The 24,564-nt window shown below is 43.8% G+C and overlaps 1 protein-coding gene across 12 annotated transcripts in view; it reads right to left on the minus strand.

The window, feature by feature from the left end:
- PPFIA1 (PTPRF interacting protein alpha 1) overlaps positions 1 to 24,564 on the minus strand; it is a 97,457-nt gene that overhangs the window by 51,587 nt on the left and 21,306 nt on the right. For 6 of the 12 annotated variants that reach the window (XM_061462152.1, XM_061462153.1, XM_061462146.1 and 3 more), the window contains exons 1-2: positions 7,773 to 9,289; positions 6,392 to 6,655 (exon numbers count right to left, since the gene is read on the minus strand). In XM_061462152.1, coding sequence (XP_061318136.1) covers positions 6,392 to 6,655 — 264 coding nt within the window. In that variant the 5' untranslated portion in view covers positions 7,773 to 9,289. Of the gene's footprint in view, positions 1 to 6,391; positions 6,656 to 7,772; positions 9,292 to 17,538; positions 17,634 to 24,564 lie in introns of those variants that run through there. The other 6 variants (XM_061462150.1, XM_061462143.1, XM_061462141.1 and 3 more) reach the window with 4 other exon arrangements.

Below are 24,564 nucleotides of genomic sequence, written 5' to 3' on the forward strand. Positions count from 1 at the left end.
TTCTCTGACAACATTGTTACCTCTAAAGGATTTACATATATCAAAGCACAAACATCTACTCTTAATTTTAATATCAAATCCTGTAGTGAGTAAAACCAACACTGACCTCTCATAAATAAATACCAGAAAGCAGAAACTAAAGTCACAGACCAATGGATATTATAACATTAGGAACTTCTAAGAGGGAGATGGGAGAGGAGAACATTGTATTTAATTCATAATTATCTTTAAAAAACAAAAATACCCAAGAGTCCAGATGGAAATTCCAACTATGCAGCCACACTGAATCTTTAAGCCTTGCTAGCAAACACCTTTAAAGTAGTATTTAGTGAGGAGAGAAAAATGCAAGGGCTTGCAAGCAAAGAATTCTCAGAATACCAAAATAAACACTACCTGTTGTACAAGTGGCTATGGGCAAGTTAACATAGATGTGGATATATGTGAAGTTCACCTGGTTCCAAATATACCCTAAGATTGTAGAACAGCTTGTTTTGATCATAGCTCTTTTCACCCAAGCTTACATACAGCTGTTAGACTGCAAGTGAAGACTAACAAACATTAATAAACCCATCATCAGGCATTTGTACACAGAAGAGTAGGAAAAAATAATCACCAGCTCATCTGTCAGAGCTATAACCCTATGAAAAACAAACAAAAAAAGCTTTTCTGTAGAGTCATCAAAACATTCTTCCTCCAAATAAACGAAGGAAAAACAGTAGGTTTAGGCTTTGCACAGTCTTTTTATTCAAGGGATTGATGGGACATCATAACAGCACTGAAATTCATCCTCAAATACAAGAAAACTTCAACCTAACTCCAAATTCCATCTACCTAGAAGGTCTTTTCACAAGCAAGATAAATTGAAGCACAGTATAAACAGCAAGTTGCTAACAACAGGCAAGCAGAAGTCTGCTGGGTAGGGGTGGGATGTTTCAGTAAAACACCCAAAACTCTAAATGAGAAACCAAGAAGTCAGAACAAATGCTAGAGACTTGGTCCTCAATATACTCCACTATATTAAGTGCAGCTACTCCTCTTTTTGACCAGTCATAGAGCATACTTTCAGATAACTTTATATTCTTACAGTTTTAGACAAGAAATTGTCTGTTTCAATACAAAGAAATGTTAGGCAAGCTGAGGTTTATTGATACAGTCAGTAAATAACTCTGAACATGAATTCCTATTTCCATCTGACTTAAACTACTGTAGATAAAAAAATCTATCCAGTAGTTGACTAACAGCAAGAGCCAAGTAAGATTTAACAACTGAAACCCAACACAGACTAAGATTATAGTTGTCTGAAAAGGCAATTGGAAAGAGTCAGGCTGATCTTTGCTGTCAGAATGGGATGAGGGAAGTGGAAGATGCATCTCCTCTGACATACACTTGCACACCTGAAAACCTTTTGGATCACTATCATTCGTGGACACTGGGCTCTCTGCTGAGATTTATGTCTTTTATTTAGAAGTCAGTACTACATCTTGCAAGAATAAGAAGTAAAAGCTATGTCACCTCAAGGCTGAACAGCTGTGAACACTGGAAATGGATTTGCACTTAAAATGCTAAGGAAACTTCAGCTGCTGCAAAGTTTGGCAAGCCCTCTCCTTAATGTACTTTCTGCAACTGTGTTCTTCATAATATGTACAATTCAAAACCTTATTTCCACATCTATGACATCCTGTATTACTTAAAACTTGTCTGGAGGAAATCCAAACACCACCATTATTAAAATGGCAACTAAATCCTTCAGCTCACCATTATAAAACAATACCAGCACAGTCCTTGGACCAAGTGTTTAGATATTTCTCATGTGAGACATTGAACAGTATTTCTGAGATTGTGTGAGGAAGGTAATTCTATAGAGATGTACCCGACTTTAACTGAATATAAATATAAACAAACACATGCTATTTTTAAGTGAAATGTGCAGTAGTGGTAAGGTATTTCCTATAGTTAGAAAGCAACTAAAGATGGCCTGCTGCAGACTCATTTTCAATTAAGACATGTTGGGCAACCCAGTAAAGCCAAAGCCAAGCCAAAATTATAGGCAGCTTTTTTTTTTTCCTCCATATTACAGTACAAGGTTCTTATTTACACACAAAGTCTCCAACAAAGGGTTTTACTTACCTTGCACAGGAATGAAAACAAAGTAGTATAAATTTAAGACAAAAAGACTTGAAATGCAGCATTAAGATGATCTTAGTGTTGCTGTATTACAGAAACATAACATGTCTACATCTGTTAAGAGTTTTATAAGCTTACATATTAAAATTGTCATCCTGATATAAGCTGCTGTGAATTCATCAGCTGCACTTTTATTTGTGCTAGGTATCAGAGTCTCTGTAACTTAAATGCTCATCTCTTCCATCCAAAACAAACATTTTGTTGTCAGTTACAGAAACATCATCAGGGACTGTAGTGATGGGACAAGGGGTAATAGGTTTAAACTTAAACAGGAGAAGTTCAGGTTAGATATAAGGAAGAAGTTCTTTACGGTGAGGGTGGTAAGGTGCTGGCACAGGTTGCCCAGAGAAGCAGTGGCTGCCCCATCCCTGACAGGGTTCAAGGCCAGGTTGAACAGGGCTTGGAGCAACCTGCTCTAGTGGAAGGTGTCCCTGCCCATGCAAGGGTGTTAGAGCTAGATGATTTTAAGGTCCTTTCCAACCCAAACTATTCTACGATTTGATGCTTCTATGGTCTACATTAAACTCTACCAGCAAGACAAACCCTACTCTGCAACACCTCAATAGCAAGAGGCTGGTAGTCACTTAAACCTCTTCTAACTTCAAAAGTTTACTTCTAAATGCAGTAGCATCCTGTACGTTTCACAGATTAAGAACACAAGCCTGCCTTTAGAATTTTGTAGAACACACTCTAAAAGGCACGTGAAGGGCATAATTCAATCCACTAAGACCATAATTAAATTGGAACTGAATGCATTTACATTAAAGATAAAACTTCTTTAAGTTCTCAAAGTAAAAAAGTTGGGGTTTTTTTGCCTATGAAAATTCTAGGCAGAATAAAAATCAATTTTAAGTTCTGGCACAGCATTTTCATGTCATCAAGTTCACATTCCAAGGTCAGAGTGCAGTCTGACTGGGGTAATCTGTAATAGAAGGTAACTCCCAGAAAACAAAAAGCATTGCCAAGAATCCAGTTATTCTATCAAGACAGCATTGATGTGTTTCATTTCCAGCTGTCCATACAAAAACAACCACACAGTCAATTTTACTCTGTGTAAATGTCACAGATAAAGTACACCTATAGAAGATTAGAATGCTCTTCTCTCTGCAAACCAGACATCCACATGGGAAATCTCCTTCCTCCAAACAGCTGTTAATGGGTTTATGTGAGTTAGAGCTGATGCTTTAAATTACTGGCTGACCACCAGACAACAGGTATGCCAGACAAGTAAACTTCCCTGGCACCTCAAAAACGCACATCACTGCTGCAGACCAAGTTGCATTCACTTTTATGATCTACAAGATGTGCAAATACATAAGTACCCATTTGCCATTGTCTAACTACGTACAGAACAGTCTGAGACTCTTCCTTAGGAAGAGAACCTCAGAGAATGTCAGGAATTAAGTGCAGGGATGCCATTAAAAATTGAGTGCCTTGATACTAAAAACAGAGAAGTGGTTTTGGCACAGAAGAAATCAATCTGGCATTCCTCCCTTTATACAAGGAGTTTCCAACAGTCATCAGAACAGTCTAACTGGCTGATTCAGCTAAATATATAAAACAGGAAAAGCAGACACACAAACAAGTCAACTCAATACTCCTTAAGACAAAGCACTCCAGAATCAACTACAAAGATGTGCGGCAAGCTACATACCAAGTCTGAGGGAGAAAGAATATGTTGGTTCCATAGCGATTTAGTAATTCATGCAATTATACTAATATCTGTACAACTGAACAGATCTTCACAATTAAACCTGTGATCTATTAAAGGGAACCTATTAGTTGAAAACTACTATGATAAAAGAACTGTTGGAACAAATCCAGAGGAGGGCCAGGTTGAGAAAGTTGGGGCTGTTCAGCCTGGAAAAGAGAAGGCTGGACGGAGACCCCAGAGCAGTTTCCAGTATCTGAAGGGGGCCTATAGGGATGCTGTAGAGAGACTCTTCACTAGGGACTGTAGTGATAGGACAAGGGGTAACGGGTTCAAACTCAAACAGGGGAAGTTTAGATTGGATATAAGGAAGAAGTTCTTTACTGTGAGGGTGGTGAGGCACTGGAATGGGTTGCCCAGGGAAGTTGGGAATGCTCCATCCCTGGGGGTGTTCAAGGCCAGGTCGGACAGAGCCTTGGGCAAGATGGTTTAGTGTGAGGTGTCCCTGGCCACGGCAGGGGGTCGGAACTGGATGATCTTAAGGTCTTTTCCAACCCTAACTATTCTATAATTCTAACCTTAGGAGAATGTACACTACTAAATCTCTTCTTCCCTAAGAAAAATACAGCGCAGTTGTCAGTAAATTTAAAGTTCTCCTGCTTCTACTGCTCCTTGCAATCCACAGCTGAACAACAGGTCATTTGAGGCAGTAGTTCAAAAGAATGCTCAGCTTGAAATAATTAACAAGAAAGTTTGAGTAGTTTCACATATTGCCCTCACGGCAGAGTTTTCCCAGGGAACACTTATTAGAGCTCAAAAAAACCCAAATACCCGACATTGTTTCTCCTCATCAGAAATTTACACCTCTGAAGCAACTGACTCTTCACCATAACAAAAACTTGTCAAATACAGCAGTTACTTCTGATTGAAGCAAGACTAATAAAACATTCTCGCCTTTTGAAAGCCCATCAATTATCACTTTCCACAAGCATTTGAGCTCAAGCAGCACAAAGGACAAGAGTGTCATAGTTTCACACTAAGCCAACAGTTGTTTTCAACAGCAATCTACAAAAATCCATACACTCCTGTATATGTATATACATAGCAGTAAAATTTCTCTCTCAACTCAACTGAGACTTGGTCTCCTCCAGATTTCATGTGAAACTCTGTAATTATGACATTCCTGAAGATGGGAATTGTTTTTAACTGCATTAATCTTTTAGAAATGTTTAGAAAGAAGTGTTTACTTGAAAACTAAGCAGCTTACTAGATTTAGGAAGGAAAGCTGAGAACTGAAAAGGGAAAAGAGGAACAGTACAATTCAGAGCTTGGGTGATTCTACCCAGCCACAAATTCCAAGTTTACAGATCACGCAATTGGTTAATGGCATCCATTAATGTACCTGACATGACAGCTAAAGAGAAGCCACAATTATTACAACCAAAAAACAACAGTGAATGATTTTTGCCTGCAGCACATGATTTAACCCAGGGAGCAACAAAGGTTGGAAACTTGTCCTTTCTGATTTCCATCATACCACTGTAACACAACTAGATTAACATGTATTACTTCCTAGTTTCTCTCCCTTAGTAATTGCTAGTACATACCAAGGGTCATACAGTAATTATATGATAATGAGAGCAGTGGAAGCAGAAGGGTTTAAACCTGTTGTTTTAAAGGGTATCAACAGTAACTACAATATTTAAGGCTATGTAAACATTTGTAAAAATAATAAGTATTCTTAGCATAATATATGAAAGTACAACATCAACATGACATGTTTGGGACAACCAACCACACTAGAAAGTGCAAGGTTATCAACAGTTAACTGACACTTGAAAGCAGTCTCTGCTTTGCCCACAACCAAATGCTTTTCCAAGTGTTCAAAGTTCAGTTGTATTCTTCTTAACTAGAATCAATAAAAACAGAGAAGTTCTCTAGACACTAATCCCTTTTTCTAACTACACACTACCGCCCTGCGTAACACATTTAGCACTACAGGTTGCATGTTGGTACACTGCATTCTCCAGAAGTCAGTCCAAAAGGAACTAAATGACTTAAACACTACACTCAATACCATGAGTGTGGTGTTTTGATGCCATGACCACTGAGCATGTATTCACAAGGTAGCAGTCTTAAACTTAGCAAGTTTTTAAGTTGAAGTCCATAATGGTAACAGAATGGCTTGCTTTCTTTCCCAGTCTTAAGTACATGAACAAATCAGGCAATTAAAAACATTAAAAACAGTGACAGGAGAAAGTCCATCAAGTTTTACTGAGCAAAAGAATGTAGATACGGCTTCACACTCTGGCTAAGCCAAAGAAATGCCAAAAACAAAGAAAGCATACTGGAGGGAAAGGGCTGATGTTCCCTCCTTGCCTTGCTTTTCTTTCTCCAAGTGAGCAAGCACCAACAGATACTTCAGCAAAGTACCAAGTTAGATTCATCTGCCTCTGATGTAACTCTCCAGCAAATTAAATACACAAAAAAGCCAACAAAATAGCACAAACAATGCAAGTATTATCAAAAGGTACCTTCCTTTCAAAATGTCCATACCTGTGGCAGTGCAGTATTGAGCTGTCTCTGCAACGAATCTCTCTCATGACCAACTTCATGTAGCTTGCCCTGGGTCAACGCTAGTGTCTCCTGAGTTTCTCTTAGTGTCTCCAGAAGGCGATCCCTTTCTTCCAACATGGATACCATTAATTGCTCAAAATGGGAATCAGCATCTGACTGTAACGGGGAACCTGAACCATGGCCTCCATTTCCCCCAGAGGGAATCTCTGCCTCACTGATGGTTGGCATCACCTCACACATCATCTTGAAACAAAATAAGACAAAACAAAGACCATAAGTTTCTAAGTCAAACAAATCTAAACAGGTTAAGCAAAAGAGCTTGGGATACTACCCAGAACACTAACTTAGCTTTCCCAATGATAGCACCAGCAAAGGTTGCCAACACCTTAGAGTTTGCCACTGTTTCATTAAGACCGAGGGAGAAAAGGTTTACAACCCATTTAATCAAGGCATGGCTTCATAATGAGAATCCTGTGACTTCTTGCAAAACCAGATTTTTACAGCTGTGTTTCACACTGTGATCTCATTTTAATGGATTTATATTTTTGTTAAAAGTAAACTGCTGCTGAGCTCTTTAAAGAAAAACAGAGATAAGGTGTGCAGCGTGCCACCAAAAATTACAGACTTAAGCTAGTAAGTGATTACACTGCATATTTTGAAAAGCATTATCTGCTTGGAACATACAAAGATAGTATCTCAAACAGTACTTTGAGTTTATGCAGGCTGTAGAAAGTCTATGGTAAAAGTGATGCATGTAAATTAGTGGTAAATCCAAATAGTCCAATTCAGGTGATACACAGGTAAAGGAAGATAAAAAACAAAAAACCTCATTAAGAAGTGGCAGCAGCTATCACTGTGGATAGCAGAAAAAAAAGGTAAGCAAAAATAATTAAAGGCAGAGTCCGAATCCAGCTAACAATGCAAATTAAGCACTGTACTATTGTTAACCTTGAAGGACTTTTAAGAGACCCTAACAGATCCTTACAAGAGGTTAAATACATCAAGTCTTTAAAAAGACTGGTGAAGACAAACTGATTTAATTACTGCACACTCTCACTGAACCATTAAGACTCGTGAAGTTCTTCAGCCAGCCTCTCAACATCACAGCCCTACAATAACCTAAGGCAAATCAGAAACAAATAGATTCGTCAGCTCTCTCTCAGGTACCACGAAGTTTGTTATCAGGCTTAAATGTCACACTTCGTATCGGAACGTTTTAAAGAACAATTAAACTTCGCCTGAGTCTTAATGTGGGTCCTCTCAATACTTTAAAAGACCTGGAACAGCCTGAAGCGCTCTGTAACATTTTAATGCACGATTACCATAAGCTCTATATTTTTAACACCACTACGTTATTTACCTTGCTCAATAAAATAAAAAGGCTTGGAAAACAGGCCCCAGGTTTCCTGCAGTACCAGTTCTTCTCTGTTTTCAGTCGGCTTTTGCTACCCCCAAAAACCTTTTGGATCGTAAAGCATCCATTCAGCTCTAGTCCAACGTCTATTCAATTGAAATACCCCGCGCACATGAAAACAAGTAAACCTGCCAAGAAAACAGCAGATCCAGTAAAAAGCAGCAGCAGCTTCAGTTAACCAGCCAAGTCCCCACAATAAAAGAATGTGAAAATAAACTGTCTCAGCTTCCCATCCCTCTATTAATGGCCCATAGGTCCTGCAACAGCTGGGATGGAGGAATCATGTGCTGAAGAAAAGGAACAGTAAAAACTTATACAGCCTGATGCAGTGGTGCAACAACCTTCAACAGTTCATCGCTCTTGAATTCCACTCAGGTCACAATCGCGCTATTGAACAGAGTACGGACAGCATGGGAAAACGACACGAGCTTTCTCGTAAAGGATTTGGAAAAGCCTCCCTTCTTTCCTCTTCTGTTAATTCCAGCGGGAGGTTCTCCTTCCAGTTCCCTGGGTCTTAGTTCACACATTTATAATCCCAAGAGCAAGGCGCTGGTATCGCTCTGGAAGGCGAGAAGGGAGACCTGTTGTTCCCTCTGCGTTAGTCCTCCGCCCGCTCTCGCCCCGGCCAGTCCCACCGACGATGCTTCAGAACCGAGATACCCAGCCGAAAAGGGTCAAAGAAACCGGCTGAGAACGGAGCCAGCGCCGGGAGGCACAGGCGGGGGAGGAAGGCCCCGGAGTCAGACGGGGGCACGGGCAGCTCCCGCCCGGGCTCGCCGCTCCTCTTCCCAGCGGCAAGGCCCGACGAACAATGATGCCGGTTGAGGAGACGGGGCTTTTCTGATCCCCCCACCTCCGCTCCTCACTGGGAGCGCCGAACCCAGCCGGGCCGGGCCTCCCCTCGCCCCGCCGGAGGCCCCAGCGACGCCGGCAGCGCGGCCCCACAGCCCGCGCACAGAGTCCGGGACTCAACGAAGCCCCTCAGGAGCGAGTCCGGCCGCAGAGGCCCTGGCACAGAGCGAGCCCTCCCTCCGGCCTCTACCGAACGGCGGGGCAAGCTCCCCCGCGGCGGGAGGACTCGCGTCGCTGCGGGCCGGGCCCGGCTCCGCCCGCCGCCGCCGCCGCCTCCTCCTCCTCCTCCACGTCCGTGGTGGCCGGCGAGAGGCCGGCTGAGGCCGGGTAGGTGCCGCTGCGTCCCGCAGCAGCCTAGGCCCGGCGGTGCCGCCGCGGCCTCAGGGGGCGGTAAAGGCCCTTCACGCTCCGGAGAGCCCCGATCGCCACTGCCGCCGACCCCCGACCCGCTGCCGGCACCGAGCACCACCAGCACCACCTCCCGCTTCTCCCAGCGCCCTCCGCGGCTCCTGCATAAATCAGTGCGTGCCCACAATGCACCGCGTGGGGAGGCTCCTTCCCCACCGCCGGGGACCCAGGTTCGAGTCCCGCTGCCCCGCGCAGGCAGAGCTGCGGCCGTGTTGAGCGCCTTTCCTTTCTCTTACGAGCGATACTCCCGCCGCCCACGGGTATCCGCCCGAAAGGAAGAGTGCCAGGGCTCTGGCGCTGAGCCCCGGGGTAGGAGGCGTGCTCGCTGAGGGCTGAGCAACAGGGCAGGTCTGCAGTCATCGCCGCCGCGTGTGCCAGAGTCGCCCCGCAATCGAAGTCCTTCCCGCGGCCTGCGTGTCGCTGCACGGCCCTGCCGGGCGGGTCTGCCCGCTCCTGACAACAAACAGCCGCTGCCTGCTGCGGGCAGCGCCCGCTGGGCGGGAGCGGGGCCCTGCCCCGAGCCCTCGGCCCGATCTCGTCACCTCGGCCCGCTCCAGCCACCTCAGGCCCTCTCCCACCACCTCAGGCCCTCTCCCACCACCTCAGGCCCTCTCCCACCACCTCAGCACCCCATCGCCTCAGCTTGCCCTTCTCACCATCGACCTGGCCTCAGCCCGTACCCGGCATCTGCACCCTTACAGCGTTTGTGTGTCACAGAGCTGTGAGGTGATGGTCCTAACCTACTGAACAGTGTAACTAAAGCTCTGGTGAGTGAAACGGCTGGAGGTGCCAGCGCTTGCATGCTGGGGCTGCAGAGAACAAAACCTGAAGCAGCGTAAGGAGCCATGTGCAGCCTTAATTCATATAACACGTGTGCGTGCTGCCCAAAGGCTTGGGACCATAGTGAGAGGACAAGGGGCGATGGGTTCAAACTGAAACGGGAAGTTTAGATTGGATATAAGGAAGAAGTTCTTTACTGTGAGGGTGGTGAGGCACTGCAATGGGTTGCCCAAGGAAGATGTGAATGCTCCACCCCTGGCGGTGTTCAAGGCCAGGTTGGACAGAGCCTTGGGTGACATGGTTTAGTGTGAGGTGTCCCTGCCCATGGCAGGGCAGTTGGAACTGGATGAGCTTAAGGGCCCTTCCAACCCAAACCATTCTATGATTCCAGGAGCACCCAAGGCCTCTCCCGCCTCACCCTGTGAGGAAGCGGTGCCACCATGTCCTCAACGCAGCTCCAATGTGACTTCTGTGGCTTATTCTCCCGAGGAAACAGGGCTTGGCTTCACTGACAAAAGACTCCTTATTTTCCTGTGTAAGCAGTTTCCAAACCAGCAGATAAACGTTTTCCACTTGTGTTTATATAGCTTCTGCTCTGATCCCGGAGGATTGTTTTCCTAAAGCTTTTAGCACGCACATGAGGAAGGCTGGAGTTTGTAAGCAAAGCTTAGAGAAATCTCTTCTCTCGCTTTGGGTTACCACTATGAATAAAGCGTTTGCATTTTGAACCCTATGCTTTGCTTTTACAGTGGAAAGCTCTGCAAAGCATCAAGGGCCACTTACGCAGGCAGAGGGATATCACACCAAGAAGCAGCAGTCCCTGCACTGGAGAGGTTGTACTGATTTGTGACTGGATTATGGGACACTCGATTTGTAAACACACCACCTCAACACCCAGCGCTGGTTAGAAAGGGTCATTATGAGTCACGCTTCCTTCCCCAAACACACAAATCTTTACAATTACAAAGTTACTACACTGTGCGCTTTCCCTTTGCTGTTTGAACCTTTAGGGTGAATTCAGGTCACGTCTTTAAGTTATGAGGTCTAAATCTAGTTTTTATTCTCGATGTTTTTGATGTGATCACATGACTTTGGAAAAAGCCAAATATTATAAGGTACATTCAGGTCACGAGTTCTGGTTAGCACAGATTTAACGCTGAGTGATAAATGCACCATTGAAGTGTAATTGTAGAAATGCTGAGATCTGACTTTTCAATATAAAAAGAATAGCAAAAAAAAATCCCAAATCAATCGTGCTCTTCCTGAGGAAACCTCCCAACGTTATGAATTAAGCTGTGTTGTCACAGTCTCGGTATAACCCAGTGCTGTTATCAGATAATCCTTTCCTTCCTCTATAATGCAACATTCAGGAGGGTAATAAAAAATAGAAGTCAAATTGATACCAGTCAAGTAAAGTGAGACTTTAAAAACTGAAAACATTTCAAAACAAGCAAAGAAATTCCTCTTGCTCATTATTTAAAAAAATACAGATCAACTTTTTGAAATATTAAAGTTTTTTTGCCCTATCTTCATTTTGCTCTCATTTACACTGCAAGCCTAATACCAAAGTGACAGCCTGCTTAATTTTTAGCAGAAAGCCCTCAATATTGAGAATTACTGATTTCACTGGGAAATTGTTTGTTAATAACAGTCTAGACACCAGCTCTTCAAATAAAGCCCTGCAGGCAGAGTAGTCTTTATACCTGTAGTGGCAGAACATCCATTTTGGATGTTACATCCACTGATCTACTGTAGGTACAGTTTTATACAGTTCTAGATTTCATGCTTATACTTGCACAAAAAAATGTTTGAAGCAAAGAAGACTGTTACATGTTAATTCTGAGAGGAGGAAGAACATCTTTTACAGACAACCTGGTAAAGGTATGTGAAGAAATGCTGATTTTTAGAATCATAGAATAAGTAGGGTTGGAAAGGACCCTAAGATCATCCAGTTCCACCCCCTTGCCATAGGCAGGGACATCTCACACTAAACCATGGTACCCAAGGCTCTGTCCAGCCTGGTCTTGAACACCGCCAGGGATGGAGCATTCAGAGCTTCCCTGGGCAATCCACTGCAGTGCCTCACCACCATCACAGTAAAGAACTTCCTCCTTATAAAATAACTTCCTACCATTCTCAAAATGGGGACGTGCAGCTGATGTCCCTCATGAACTATTATTGCATGATAAACTTTCAATAAAATGTGCAGATATAACAATGAAAGTATGCAAAAAATAAGCCACCATCAACTGCATTCCATCAGTTGGAATAGGCTTCTTTATTACCAGGAAAGCAAATTTTTTCCTTCCACTGACAAAAAGCATTGAATTTCATCCCAGCCGACGTTTCCACACTACAGTGGCTTCAAGGGATTCAGAAATTTGCTCAGAAGGGAACAATCTATAGGACTGGAACCATAACTACTTTTGGAAAAGAGACTGAAAAACTACGAAACCTACTCATGACACAATATAGAATCATAGAATGGTTTGGGTTGGAAAGGACCTTAAGATCATCCAGTTCCAACCCCCCCTGCCACGGGCAGGGACACCTCACACTAAACCATGGCACCCAAGGCTCTGTCCAACCTGGACTTGAACACTGCCAGGGATGGAGAATTGCCAACCTCCCTGGGCAACCCATTCCAGTGCCTCAGCACCCTTACAGTAAAGAACTTCTTCCTTATATCCAATCTAAACTTCCCCTGTTTAAGTTTGAACCCATTACCCCTTGTCCTGTCACTACAGTCCCTAATGAAGAGTCCCTCCCCAGCATCCCTATAGGCCCCCTTCAGATACTGGAAGGCTGCTCTGGGGTCTCCACAAGGCTTCTCTTCTCCAGGCTGAACAGCCGCAACTTTCTCAGCCTGTCTTCATACAGGAGGTGCTCCAGTCCCCTGATCATCCTCGTGGCCTCCTCTGGACTTGTTCCAACAGTTCCATGTCCTTTTTATGTTGAGGACACCAGAACTGCACACAATACTCCAAGTGAGGTCTCACGAGAGCAAAGTAGAGGGGCAGGATCACCTCCTTTGACCTGCTGGTCACGCTCCTTTTGATGCAGCCCAGGATACGGTTGGCTTTCTGGGCTGCGAGCGCACACTGAATCCACCTCATGTTCATTTTCTCATTGACCAACACCCCCAACATCAACGACCAACACCACCCTTCCTTGGGCAACCCATTCTGTTGCCTCACCACTCTTATTTTCAAGAGTTTAAGGGAATTACCTTGTTACCACTCCTTGACAAGCGATGAACATTTCCAGCATAGAGCAGAGATCTGAACATGAGAGCCTGCATAGGCAACTGGTTCCCAGTGCTGGGGGTTTCCCTGTGGCAGGACCACTGCCAAGCACTAACTCCTGCCAGCAGACCTTACAGGTTGTGCCAGTCCCCTTCCTAAACCGAGTTCCCAATTGTTCTTCCCTGCAAATACATTCCTGAGGTGTGTCAGCTCTGGTGGTGAGGGCAATGGAGTCATCACGTAAAGTTCATTATTTTCTCCTTATCCTTAGGGAGTCACGAGTTCAGACGTGCTTGAACTGTTTGACCTGGCTTTGCCTAACTGATGTTGCAAGTTGAGGAAGGTCCAAATCCAGGTGGACAGTGCATGCAGGAAAGGCAAAATCCTCACCTTTCATCTTCATTACTTTTGCTGTACCATCATGGATGAAGAGGACTTCAGCCTAAGGAGCTGTCAAGGCAGCATCTTCAAAATAATACGTTCAAGGAAGAATAGAACAAGGCTGAAAAATAAAGTGGAATTTACAGCTGCATGAACAAACACAATTTCACTTCAACTCATCCCACATAAAAAGTGAAAACTAATAATGTTAGTAGAAAGAATCTGGCCTGATTTTATTTACGTTTAACACGAGTCAAGTGGAGACTTTGTGAGTGCAAGGGCAAAAGGCTGAACACCGTAAAGGCACAGAGTTGATAATCTCTATCAATTTGACACCATAACACATCCACTCATATTCATGGATCTCAGAGCCAGGTTATGTGGAATACATCAATAAGTGAACCTCAGTATTCACCTAGATCCTGAAAGATGTCATTCCAGGTCATCCCAAACAGAGAGAAAATGTAATTTCTTTGGAAACTAAGGTTTGTTTTGTTCTTAAATAGTTAAAACCAAATACTAGCTACCAACTATAATCACACTTCATTATGAAAGCAAAGAACCTACCACACAATTCCAAAATGGAGAGTGAATATGAATGAACCCCATATACTAATCTTCACTTCAACCACTTTGTTAACAAGGCACAGACACTCTCACATTCAGTTTTCTCAGCTCCTCACATCTGTGGTTGGCCTTCCCATCTGAGAGGCAGGAGGTTTTAGCTCTAGACCTTCCTCAGCCCCAAGGAGTTGTCACCTTTATCTTTGTCACCTTCAAATCATGTATCGCTCTCTGCATAAGTTTCAGAGGAGAGATGGAAATGTAAGTGGTTAAGCACTTTCTTCAGAAATGGGTTTCAGCCTCAGGTGGGTTCCCATGGCATATAAATGTCTGCTATATAAAAGGGAGGCACTGTCTCCTCGAGTATAAAGAGCTAAGTACCCACTTATGCCCAGAAGGATGGCTTAGTCCAGGAGGGAACTTGAATCCAGAATATCCTAGTTAAGGAATATGCCTCCCACATGACATTCTGCAAATACCTTCATTAGACACCTTGCTTTGTAAATGCTACACTTGAAGCCCAGACTGTGGATACAGCAGAATTTCTAAGGCACCTCAAAAACAGCTGAGAGGTTTGATTTTGAAGCCATATTGTTATCCCCGTTTGTAGTCCTCCATAGTCCAGAGCAGATCAGCCTAGGGTCAGGACTTCAAATGCTATAAACATGTCTGAATAATCAGATCTTTGCATATAATGCTCTGTGTCGCACGTAATACACATGAAATAATCAAGTCAGGAGAACTGCCAGGTTCTTCAAATGCCGGAATACTGACATATTTCTGACTCCTATTTACTTTGTAGTACAGGAAAACTAAAGCACAGGAAAAATGTTCTCCTGTACTGTTTATTAAAGTACAGGAAAAATGTTTCCTTTCTTTTATCTCCTGGGCATGATATGCTGAGATGTACTGTACGGGAGGCAGAGCAGTAGCAGCTCAGAGCTTTCTAACTACATGGGTATGATGTCGCTTTTGCGAGTTCAGCATGAGGTCTGACTCCCTGTCCATGCCATTTAGGGATACATAACACTTGCAGACACGTCCAGAAAGACCCATACTCCGTACCTGCTGACAGCAAAGTAATCAGTTCGGAGACCCAGGTTAAATCTCTCCACTCTTTGCACCTCAAAACCACGTGATGAAATTCAAACAAAAGCTCTTAAAACAGGGAGGAGGGGGGGAAAGCAGTGCTTTCCTTTCCTGTGGCATGATAAATTAGCTCCTAATGTTTATCCAAGCTCAGCAAAACAGCAACCCCCTTCCTGCCAGGGAGGTGTCATGCTCCGGCCATGCCAAGCTGCCTTCCCTGTCCTCTGAGGACAAACACCTGCAGTCACCATGAGGAAGAGCTCCTCACCAGAGGGTGAAGGAGCAAAGCACTCCTCCGTTCCCTTTGCAGCGGCGTGGGGTTGCATCTGCTGTTTTCTCTGCCCACAGAGTGATTTATGGTTCATTTGCACTGAAATTTCCTTTGTGAGCCTCAAAGCCACCCTACGCCAGCACAAAACCTCTGCCTAAAATAGTCCGAGATCGCCTACATGGTTTTCCTTCTGAGTCGAGCTGATGGTACCTTATTTACTCCTTGTCCTTTAGACTTCATGACTTAGCAGCAGAACGCATTTTGAACACATTTCAGGCATTTTATACCAAAGTGAATAGATGAAAGAACAGGATTTTTGCCAACAGCATTGATTATTCTTTTGTCAGTAGATAGATTTGACCTGGACTATCCTGTTACCGTAACAAATGTCTCCAGAGGTTGCTAGACAGGAGATGCTTTGCCGGAGGGAAAAGGAATGAGAGGGGAAGAGACTGGAAGGTGGCCTATAGAGAAGAGGACAGAGGTAATTAATGGTTATGCCCATGTATAAAGATAAATGCACTAGTAAATGTGTCAGCCCTTCGGCAACAGAAGCCATGACATCTAGAAACCATGCCTTGACACAGTTCTTGACATCAACATTTATATAACATGGGTCCACATGGAGCGACATTGGATTAAGGGAAGTGTAAATCAAATCAGAATTGGCTGCTCTGAAATTTCAGAGGGTTTTGAGTTGGATTTACTGCCTCTGATAAGAAGAGAAGTCTCCACAAAAGAAACCGGAGATATGCAGAAAACTATTTAGGAGCCCAGATGACCTTACATGATTTCTTTTGATGGGAATCATATGTATGTCAAGACCATAAATCTTTTCCAAATTTAGCTGCTATTCCTGCAGCCAAAATCACATAGGCCCACTCAAGTACAGACCCACTGAACTTGAAAAGGACTGCAGCTTCAGTTGTGCAATTGCAGTTCAGAGTTATTGCAGCTGTTGTCTTTTTTGTATGGATTTACAGCAGCAGAAATCCCCTTGAGCTAGGCAGATTTCTAAAGCAAAGTATCATCTGTTTCAGTCTGGAGTGGAATATACCCCTAATATCTAATGTAAATGTAGTCTATAGTAAATGAATGTACTGATTTCAGCCCATCTTTAAATAGGTTTTGGAACTATAATGAAATATCTACTTAAAAGTGCATTCAGTTTTAAGATCAGGGCAATAGGGTTGTGTGTTATTTAGCTACACATTTTCATTAAGAAAGAATACTTTTAGGAAAGGTCAGATTCATGTGACACAGTTGTGAATAATATTGGAAGGAGAAACTGTCTGGAGTCAAGAACTCAGAACCAGCTGTGATAATGCAGCTCCTAACTAAAACAGGTTTGGATACATTCCACCTGGCTGACCACCTACATCATGAACCTATTTACCCTTGTTTGCCTCTGTAATCAGTGGAGCAAGAGAGCCACTCCATGGGAATGATTCAGATCTTTGGTGTGGTCCATGAATCACCGGCTCAGGATGCTTGTCTCTTCTCATTGACTACAGAGGGAGCCTGGGGCAGCCGGACTCCTGCTGTGGGAGCCACAGTTAGATGTCTCATCCAGCCTGAGATGAATCTGGGCTGGGATGCTGGATACGTGCAAGAAAGAGCACAGCTTGTTTGTAGGCAACAAGTAAAATGAATGTGACTGTCCATAAAAATAAGCAGTGCTGTTACCAGCCTCATTGCTTCGGATTTAGCAGTCCAAGGTTTGCTAGTGTTATTTTTAACTGGTCTGGAATTAAGTTATTGTGTTTCATAGAATCCTGGAATTGTTTGGGATGGAAAAGACCGTAAAGCTCATCCAGTTCCAGCCCCCTGCCACAGCAGGGACACCTTCCACTAGACCAGGTTGCTCCAAGCCCCATCCAGCCTGGTCTTGAACACTGCCAGGGATGGGCAGCCACATCTCTGGGCACCCTGTGCCAGCAGCTCACCACCCTCACAGTAAGATTTGCAAGACTGGATCCTGAAGCTTCAGAGCCATGGCAGTATCTCAGGACATGCAAAATATCAATTAACAAGAAAAAGAATTATGTCATTTGTATTCCAAACCACCTTTGTACGCATGCACTGATCCCAGAGTGAGCTCTATAGACACTGAGCCTTTCACCTGTTTACTTTGCAAGAGCCCAAGAGGGAACAGGAGTTGGTTTCTGACACAGATCACTTCAAAACTGAGGCTTCGGCTTCCAAATATTTTGAGACCTGTTAAGAGAAAAACATAACATTAAAAGATTGTATTATTTTAGTAATATATGCAATGAGCTTGCTAAATAGCCTGACTAAAGGAAAAGGGATTTGAATGGGAAGTAACACCTCTGTTCCTGTAAATCAGAGATTGAAGGGAAAAAACAGTTTCACTTTGTCTGCTATGCAAAGGCTCCTACTGTTTCAAGTGGCTTTGGAGTAGACACTAAGCAAAGTGGACTGTACATGAGTCCACTGAGTACATGATTTCTACGTACTCAGGATCCTCTATTATTAGTTCTGCCTACTGTAGTAAAGTAGATAAAAGCATTTAAAAATATAAAGAGATCTCAAATAGCACTTAAGCCTATTTTTAATCCTCAGCTGAAGAGATTTCAAGTGATAACATACTTTGCATTACATGCACATTGCCTGCATGGAATTGTATGCAGCAATCACTGGCTTCAGCATCCAGATGCATCTGAACTGAAATATTAACCTGTGCATGTGAAGATACTGTTGGTAAGGTATTAGTCCCAAATTGTACGTGTATAAACGATTGCATGTGTATAATTGTATGTGTATAAACAAGGAAAATGGGTTTTCTCTGCAACCAGCTTCAGCTTATAGGCAAATGAAAATGTAAATAAGGCTTTCGGTGAATCACTCCTTCATGGACATGAGTCAAATCCTTATTTTCACCATTTCAGAACTGCCCACAGTCTTCACAGTATTTACTATAAATATGAATTTGCTAAAGTGAATTGGCTGAGCTGGTGAATAAAAGCCAGCACTGGCCTCATAATGAAGTCATAAAGAAAACTGCAACAGATAAGTTCTGAAAATGATGGAAATCTGCAATGGCAGCAGTGTGCTCTGCCAAAAACATCCCAAGTTTCAAGGTGATCCTAGAGCTCAGATGAAATTATCTGCCTATAGATACGGTATATTAACCAGGTACCAGGAGGTGATCCTGCCCCTCTGCTCTCATGAGACCTCACTTGAAGTATTGTGTGCAGTTCTGGTGTCCTCAACATAAAAAGGACATGGAACTGTTGGAACAAGTCCAGAGGAGGCCACAAGGATGATCAGGGGACTGGAGCACCTCCTGTATGAAGGTAGACTGAGAAAGTTGGGGCTGTTCAGCCTGGAGAAGGCTGCGTGGAGACCTCATAGCAGCCTTCCAGTATCTGAAGGGGGGCTATAGGGATGCTGGGGAGGGACTCTTCACTAGGGACTGTAGTGACAGGACAAGGGGTAATGGGTTCAAACTTAAACAGGGGAAGTTTAGATTGGATATAAGGAAGAAGTTCTTTACTGTGAGGGTGGTGAGGCACTGGAATGGGTTGTCCAGGGAGGCTGGCAATTCTCCATCCCTGGCAGTGTTCAAGGCCAGGTTGGACAGAGCCTTGGGTGCCATGGTTTAGTGTGAGGTGTCCCTGCCCATGGCAGGGGGTTGGAACTGGATGATCTTAAGGTCCTTTCCAGCCCAAACGATTCTATGATTCTATCAAAGAAAGTGCATTTCCCAGTATTATTTCCCTATTCTGATGAATAGCAATCCTGCCCAGGCAACCAAGTCATTTAAAACTGAATTCCACCTTCAGCATTTTGAGAAGAAGGAGGTTACTGGGTCAGGATGTGACACGGAAAATAAGTATAGGTATAAACCATATCACAGTAAACATTCAGCTCAGACCACCTACCAGCAGCCTTAAGCAGCAGAGTGACATTTAAAAGCAATCAGAGCCAGAAGAGACCCTTCAGGGAACACAGACAATAGTTTAGGAAAAGCAGCTTTACTTTTGCCAGAGGGAAAAAGCTCAAGACCTTTGGGAACAGTGCTCAAGTCAACCTGAAACAAGGATTAAGGAAAATAATGGAAATATAATAAGTGCTTCTTCTCTTTGGCAGAATTATAACAGCATCTTTGCAAGTAAATTCTTTCCCTGCTTGCTTCTGTTTTGGTTTGTCCTTACCCTTCAGTGGTCCCTGTGCCAGGAAGTGTTCACTACTCTGATGTTTAACTAACGAATACATGAAAGGTAAAGCTGCATGTGGTCACATCCTTATCTTTTGAATTAACATCATGACTGAGCAAAATTCCCTGCAAATCCATAAACTCAAGCATGCAGCAGCAGGAAGGAGAACCCACAGTGCCTCACGGAGAAGGGAGGACACCAGCAGCATCTTTCAATATGTCAATGGGAGCAGTAGCAGCCTCTGCACCACCCTGCTTGCACAGGTTATCCCTACCACATTAAGGGATTCACATTTCCCTTAAAGAAAGGCAGTTTCAGGGCTCCTGTTGAAAACTGTAATTCGAGTGCTGCTAAGAAATCCTGGTGATGAGAGGAGTGTGTTAAGGGTGCCTAAGTGCTTGTTGAAGCATCCTTCTAAGCAATGAATAAAACCACAATGAAGCCTTGCATCCCTTCTTGGCTTGCCATCAGCAGCCAAACTTACCTTCCCCCTATACAGCAATCTCCTCTGTAAAAGAAAGAGGCATGCAAAGGGTTTAAAAACTGAGGAATGCTTTCTGTAGCCCTTGGAATTAGAAGTTATGGGGATCCAGTGCAATCAGTACACATAGTCTAAATACCAGTAATTCTCCTCCCCACTATAAAGGCAAAGTACTTCAGCAAAATCTCCGTCAGCGTTATTAATCATCACATATGATAGCTCCAGGTAGCTGTTACAGAGCAGTACTTGCATTGGAACTGAAGCTGCTGCTGCCCTAAGTAATTATATTAACCCCCGTTTGATACTGGTGTAACATGGCTTTCTGTGTCCCAAAGACGCAAGTGTCCAGTCCCAGAGGAGGCTTGGATTTGCAGGTACAGTGGTACCCACACCACAGTGGTGTGTACACCTCGTGGCAGAGCAGCATCCTGAGGAGCCACTGGTGGTGGTAGCAGGGATAACGGTGAAAACAGACTCCCACCACGCACCCCATCAACATGGACATCTATGAGCATGAACACCACAGTTTTTGCCCCCTGTAACTGGAGTCAGACTTCACATATGCAGGTTGTGCTTCTTAACCCTGTTAAACCCTGTGGGTCACCCCTCTGAATTCAGGCATCTTACAGGAGGTCTTTACATACCGTCTTTGACTCATCTTAGCAACCAACAAAAGATTAGTCCCTGTGTTGTGCCAGATAATACTCTTAGTCACTCGAGTGTTCCTTCTGCCTTTTTCTGTTTGCCTGAATGCTTTGTTCCTCTGTATGGAGGTATTGACATAGCTTTCATCAAATTACAATTAATTAATGCTAGCAGTTAGTGAGAAAAAACTCATTTACAATCTAGCTGCTGAAAGTGAGATTTGATGGCATGTAGCTTGCAAGAGAAAAAAAAAACAAGAGAAAAAGATATGAATGGTAGATCTCTTCCTGCTCTTGGTTAAGAAATCAGTATTTCTAGGCAGGTGGACAAAAGCTGAAGAAGCCTTGTTGTTGTCTTAAGTTAATCCTTAAACGAAGTAAGAATAAGAAAAAAACATTTAGGAAATGGCTGAAAACTACTTGTAAGATATAAAGGGGAGTAACAGAAAAACAAAAGCCAACCTGACATTTATAGAGTCATAGAATGGTTTGGGTTGGAAAGGACCTTTAGATCATCCAGTTCCAACGCCCCTGCCATGAGCAGGGACACCTCACACTAAACCATGGCACCCAAGGCTCTGTCCAACCTGGACTTGAACACCACCAGGGATGGAGCATTCACAACCTCCCTGGGCAACCCATTCCAGTGCCTCACCATCCTCACAATAAAGAACTTCTTCCTTATATCCAATCTAAACTTTCCCTGTTTGAGTTTGAACCCATTACCCCTTGTCCTGTCACTACAGTCCCTAATGAAGAGTCCCTCCCCAGCATCCTTATAGGCCCCCTTCAGATAGTTGTTCATCTGTGCCATAGCGAGAAGGGCAAATGCTTTATTTCAAAGCTAAATTCCTTGTTCTCCTGCACACAGTTCACCTTAAAGACCATTTGACCAGACCATCTGTTTGCATTGTAATTCACATTCAAAAGAGTGACTCAACATAAATATTGACTCACGAACAGGTTCTAGCTTAGGCCTTAAGTTAAGCTGCCATGATACATTTAAGCTCTTGCGCAAAGAGCTAGAGGAACATTGGTCACTTTTCCCTTTCATGTTACACACAATCAGTCAGTCAGTACTCCAAATACAGGTCAGATCCTCTCACAAATCTAAATCAACTTATAACTTCCCTTTGCCCCTTAAACAATTGTAAATACCAATGCCAAAACCCTCCAAGAATCATTAGTTCTTCTTACACTGATGTGAAATATTATAGAATCATAGAATAGTTAGGGTTGGAAAGGACCTTAAGATCATCCAGTTCCAGCCCCCCTGCCATGGGCAGGGATACCTCACACTAAACCATGGCACCCAAGGCTCTGTCCAACCTGGACTTGAACACTGCCAGGGATGGAGCATTCACAGCCTCCCTGGGCAACCCATTCCAGTGCCTCACCACCCTTACAGTAAAGAACTTCTTCCTTATATCCAATCTAAACTTCCCCTGTTTGAGTTTGAACCCATTACCCCTTGTCCTGTCACTACAGTCCCTAGTGAAGAGTCCCTCCCCAGCACCCCTATAGGCCCCCTTCAGATACTGGAAGGCTGCTATGAGGTCTCCACCCAGCCTTCTCTTCTCCAACCTGAACAGCCCCAACTTTCTCAGCCTGTCTTCATATGGGAGGTGCTCCAGCCCCTGATCATCCTCATGGCCTCCTCTGGACTTGTTCCAACAGTTCCATGTCCTTAAGTCTAGCCAAGATTCAGTCTCATGAATTGTTGCCATAAAAGCTATTGAGAAAGAACTTGGTACTAACTCATTCTTTGTACTTTTTACCTGTGAAGCCAAAGACTGAAATGGCAGGGACTCACCTGTGTTCTGCTGTAATCATTTAGGGGCACCATTAAAGTATACACAGAGCAAGAAGGAAGGATTCTTCCATTCACTTGGTCAGGTATATTGTTTCTAAACTGCACTCTTAAATAATTTCTTTGTTGTCTACACCTTCTGCAAGGGCAGAAGAACAGGGAAATGAGCAGAGGGTTAATGTCAGCAGCACAGATTTCATATTAACCCAAAATACTAGATTGAAGGAAAATGCTGAGCATTACAATAACGGATGACTGCTCTAATATACCCTAGGAATTAAGCCAATTCTTGCATTTAAATCTGCAAGATTAAAACAATGGCTTAAAATCACTTTTGCTCTGCCTGGTCTTGAAGAGGCAACAGCTGGCCCTGAATTTGTACTTCATATTTAGTGTTGGCCCAGAAATACAACACTGTTGTTTCACTGCTCCTGGGGATTGTCAGAGGGACATATTTCTTTACAGAGAGAGCATATAGTTTATAAGTGATAGACATAAATTTGAGAAGCAGCATTGAGAAATAGCCCTGTCAGGAAAGTCTTGTTTTCCACATTATACCAAATCACTTTACTTAAGGGTGTGTGTATTTATACACACGCTATACACACACACACGTCTATATACCCATACACAATTTGGGAGGCACATCATTTTTGTGTCCAGCACTTACGTTCCCTCCTGTAGTAAACTATGCAGTTTCCTTTCACCAAAATAACATGGCACAAGTTTGAGTCCAGTATACTGCTAAGGGATGTGCAACAGCAGTGTTCCTTTCATAAGGATTCAGCATTTACCTGATACATATCCATGGATATTCAGCTACTAAGGGGAATATGCAGTATAAGGGATACAATGAAAGTAAATTCTGCGGTACCAGATTTGTGCTGTAAACAGAACCATCAGATTTTATGCTAGCCAGAATCTACAGGGACAATTAAAGTTTTAGGTACCAAATCCAACATGCTGCTGGATTGGGTTGTTTTGTCCTACATTCTGCAGGTAAGTCAGGACATTCAGTAGCAATGGGGCAGGTTCGTGACTCCCACTTTTAAGTGCTTATAGAGATAGCATCTCTTACCTGTGTCAGTTTGCAGCCACAAAAAAAGCCTGCGTATATAGACAGCAGGTCTATAGGCTAGGCTAGCAAGGCTACGAGTGCGGAGGCCACTGGCCATCATATTTGAAAAATCATAGCAGTCAGGTGAAGTTCCCGACGACTGGAAAAAGGGAAATATAATCCCCATTTTCAAGAAGGGGAAAAGGGATGACCCAGGGAACTACAGACCAGTCAGTCTGGCAAAACCTTGGAGCAGATTCTCCTGGATGGCATGCTAAGGTACATGAAAATCAACAACGTGCTTGGTGACAGCCAGCATGGCTTCTCTAAGGGGAAATCCTGCCTGACCAACTTGGTGGCCTTCTATGATGGGGCTACAGAACTGATGGACAGGGGTAGAGCAGTTGATGTCATCTACCTGGACTTGGGTAAAGCGTTCAACACTGTCCCACACGACATCCTTGTCTCTAAATTGGAGAGACATCAATTTGATGGATGGACCACTCGGTGGATGAAGAACTGGCTGGATGGCCGCACACAAAGAGTTGTGGTCAATGGCTCAGTGTCCGGCTGGAGACCAGTAACGAGTGGTGTCCCTCAGGGATCGGTGTTGGGACCGGTCTTGTTCAACATCTTCGTCGCTGCCATGGACAGTGGGATTGAGTGCGCCCTCAGCAAGTTTGCCGATGACACCAAGCTGTGTGGTTCGGTTGATACCCTGGAGGGAAGGAATGCCATCCAGAGGGACCTTGACACGCTTGTGAGGTGGGCTGATGCCTCATGGATTTTAACCATGCCAAGTGCAAGGTCCTACACCTGGGTGGGAGCAATCCCAGGCACAGCTACAGGTTGAGCAGAGAAGAGATTCAGAGCAGCCCTGCGGAGAAGGACTTGGGGGTGTTGGTTGATGAGAAAATGAACATGAGCCGGCTTCAGTGTGCGCTTGCAGCCCAGAAAGCCTTTTGGATGAGGCCT

Source organism: Pezoporus flaviventris, unplaced genomic scaffold, assembly GCF_033815535.1.
Source record: "Pezoporus flaviventris isolate CSIRO_AGI_PZ_B2104156 unplaced genomic scaffold, CSIRO_AGI_Pfla_v1 ptg000035l, whole genome shotgun sequence".
NCBI lineage: Eukaryota > Metazoa > Chordata > Aves > Psittaciformes > Psittacidae > Pezoporus > Pezoporus flaviventris.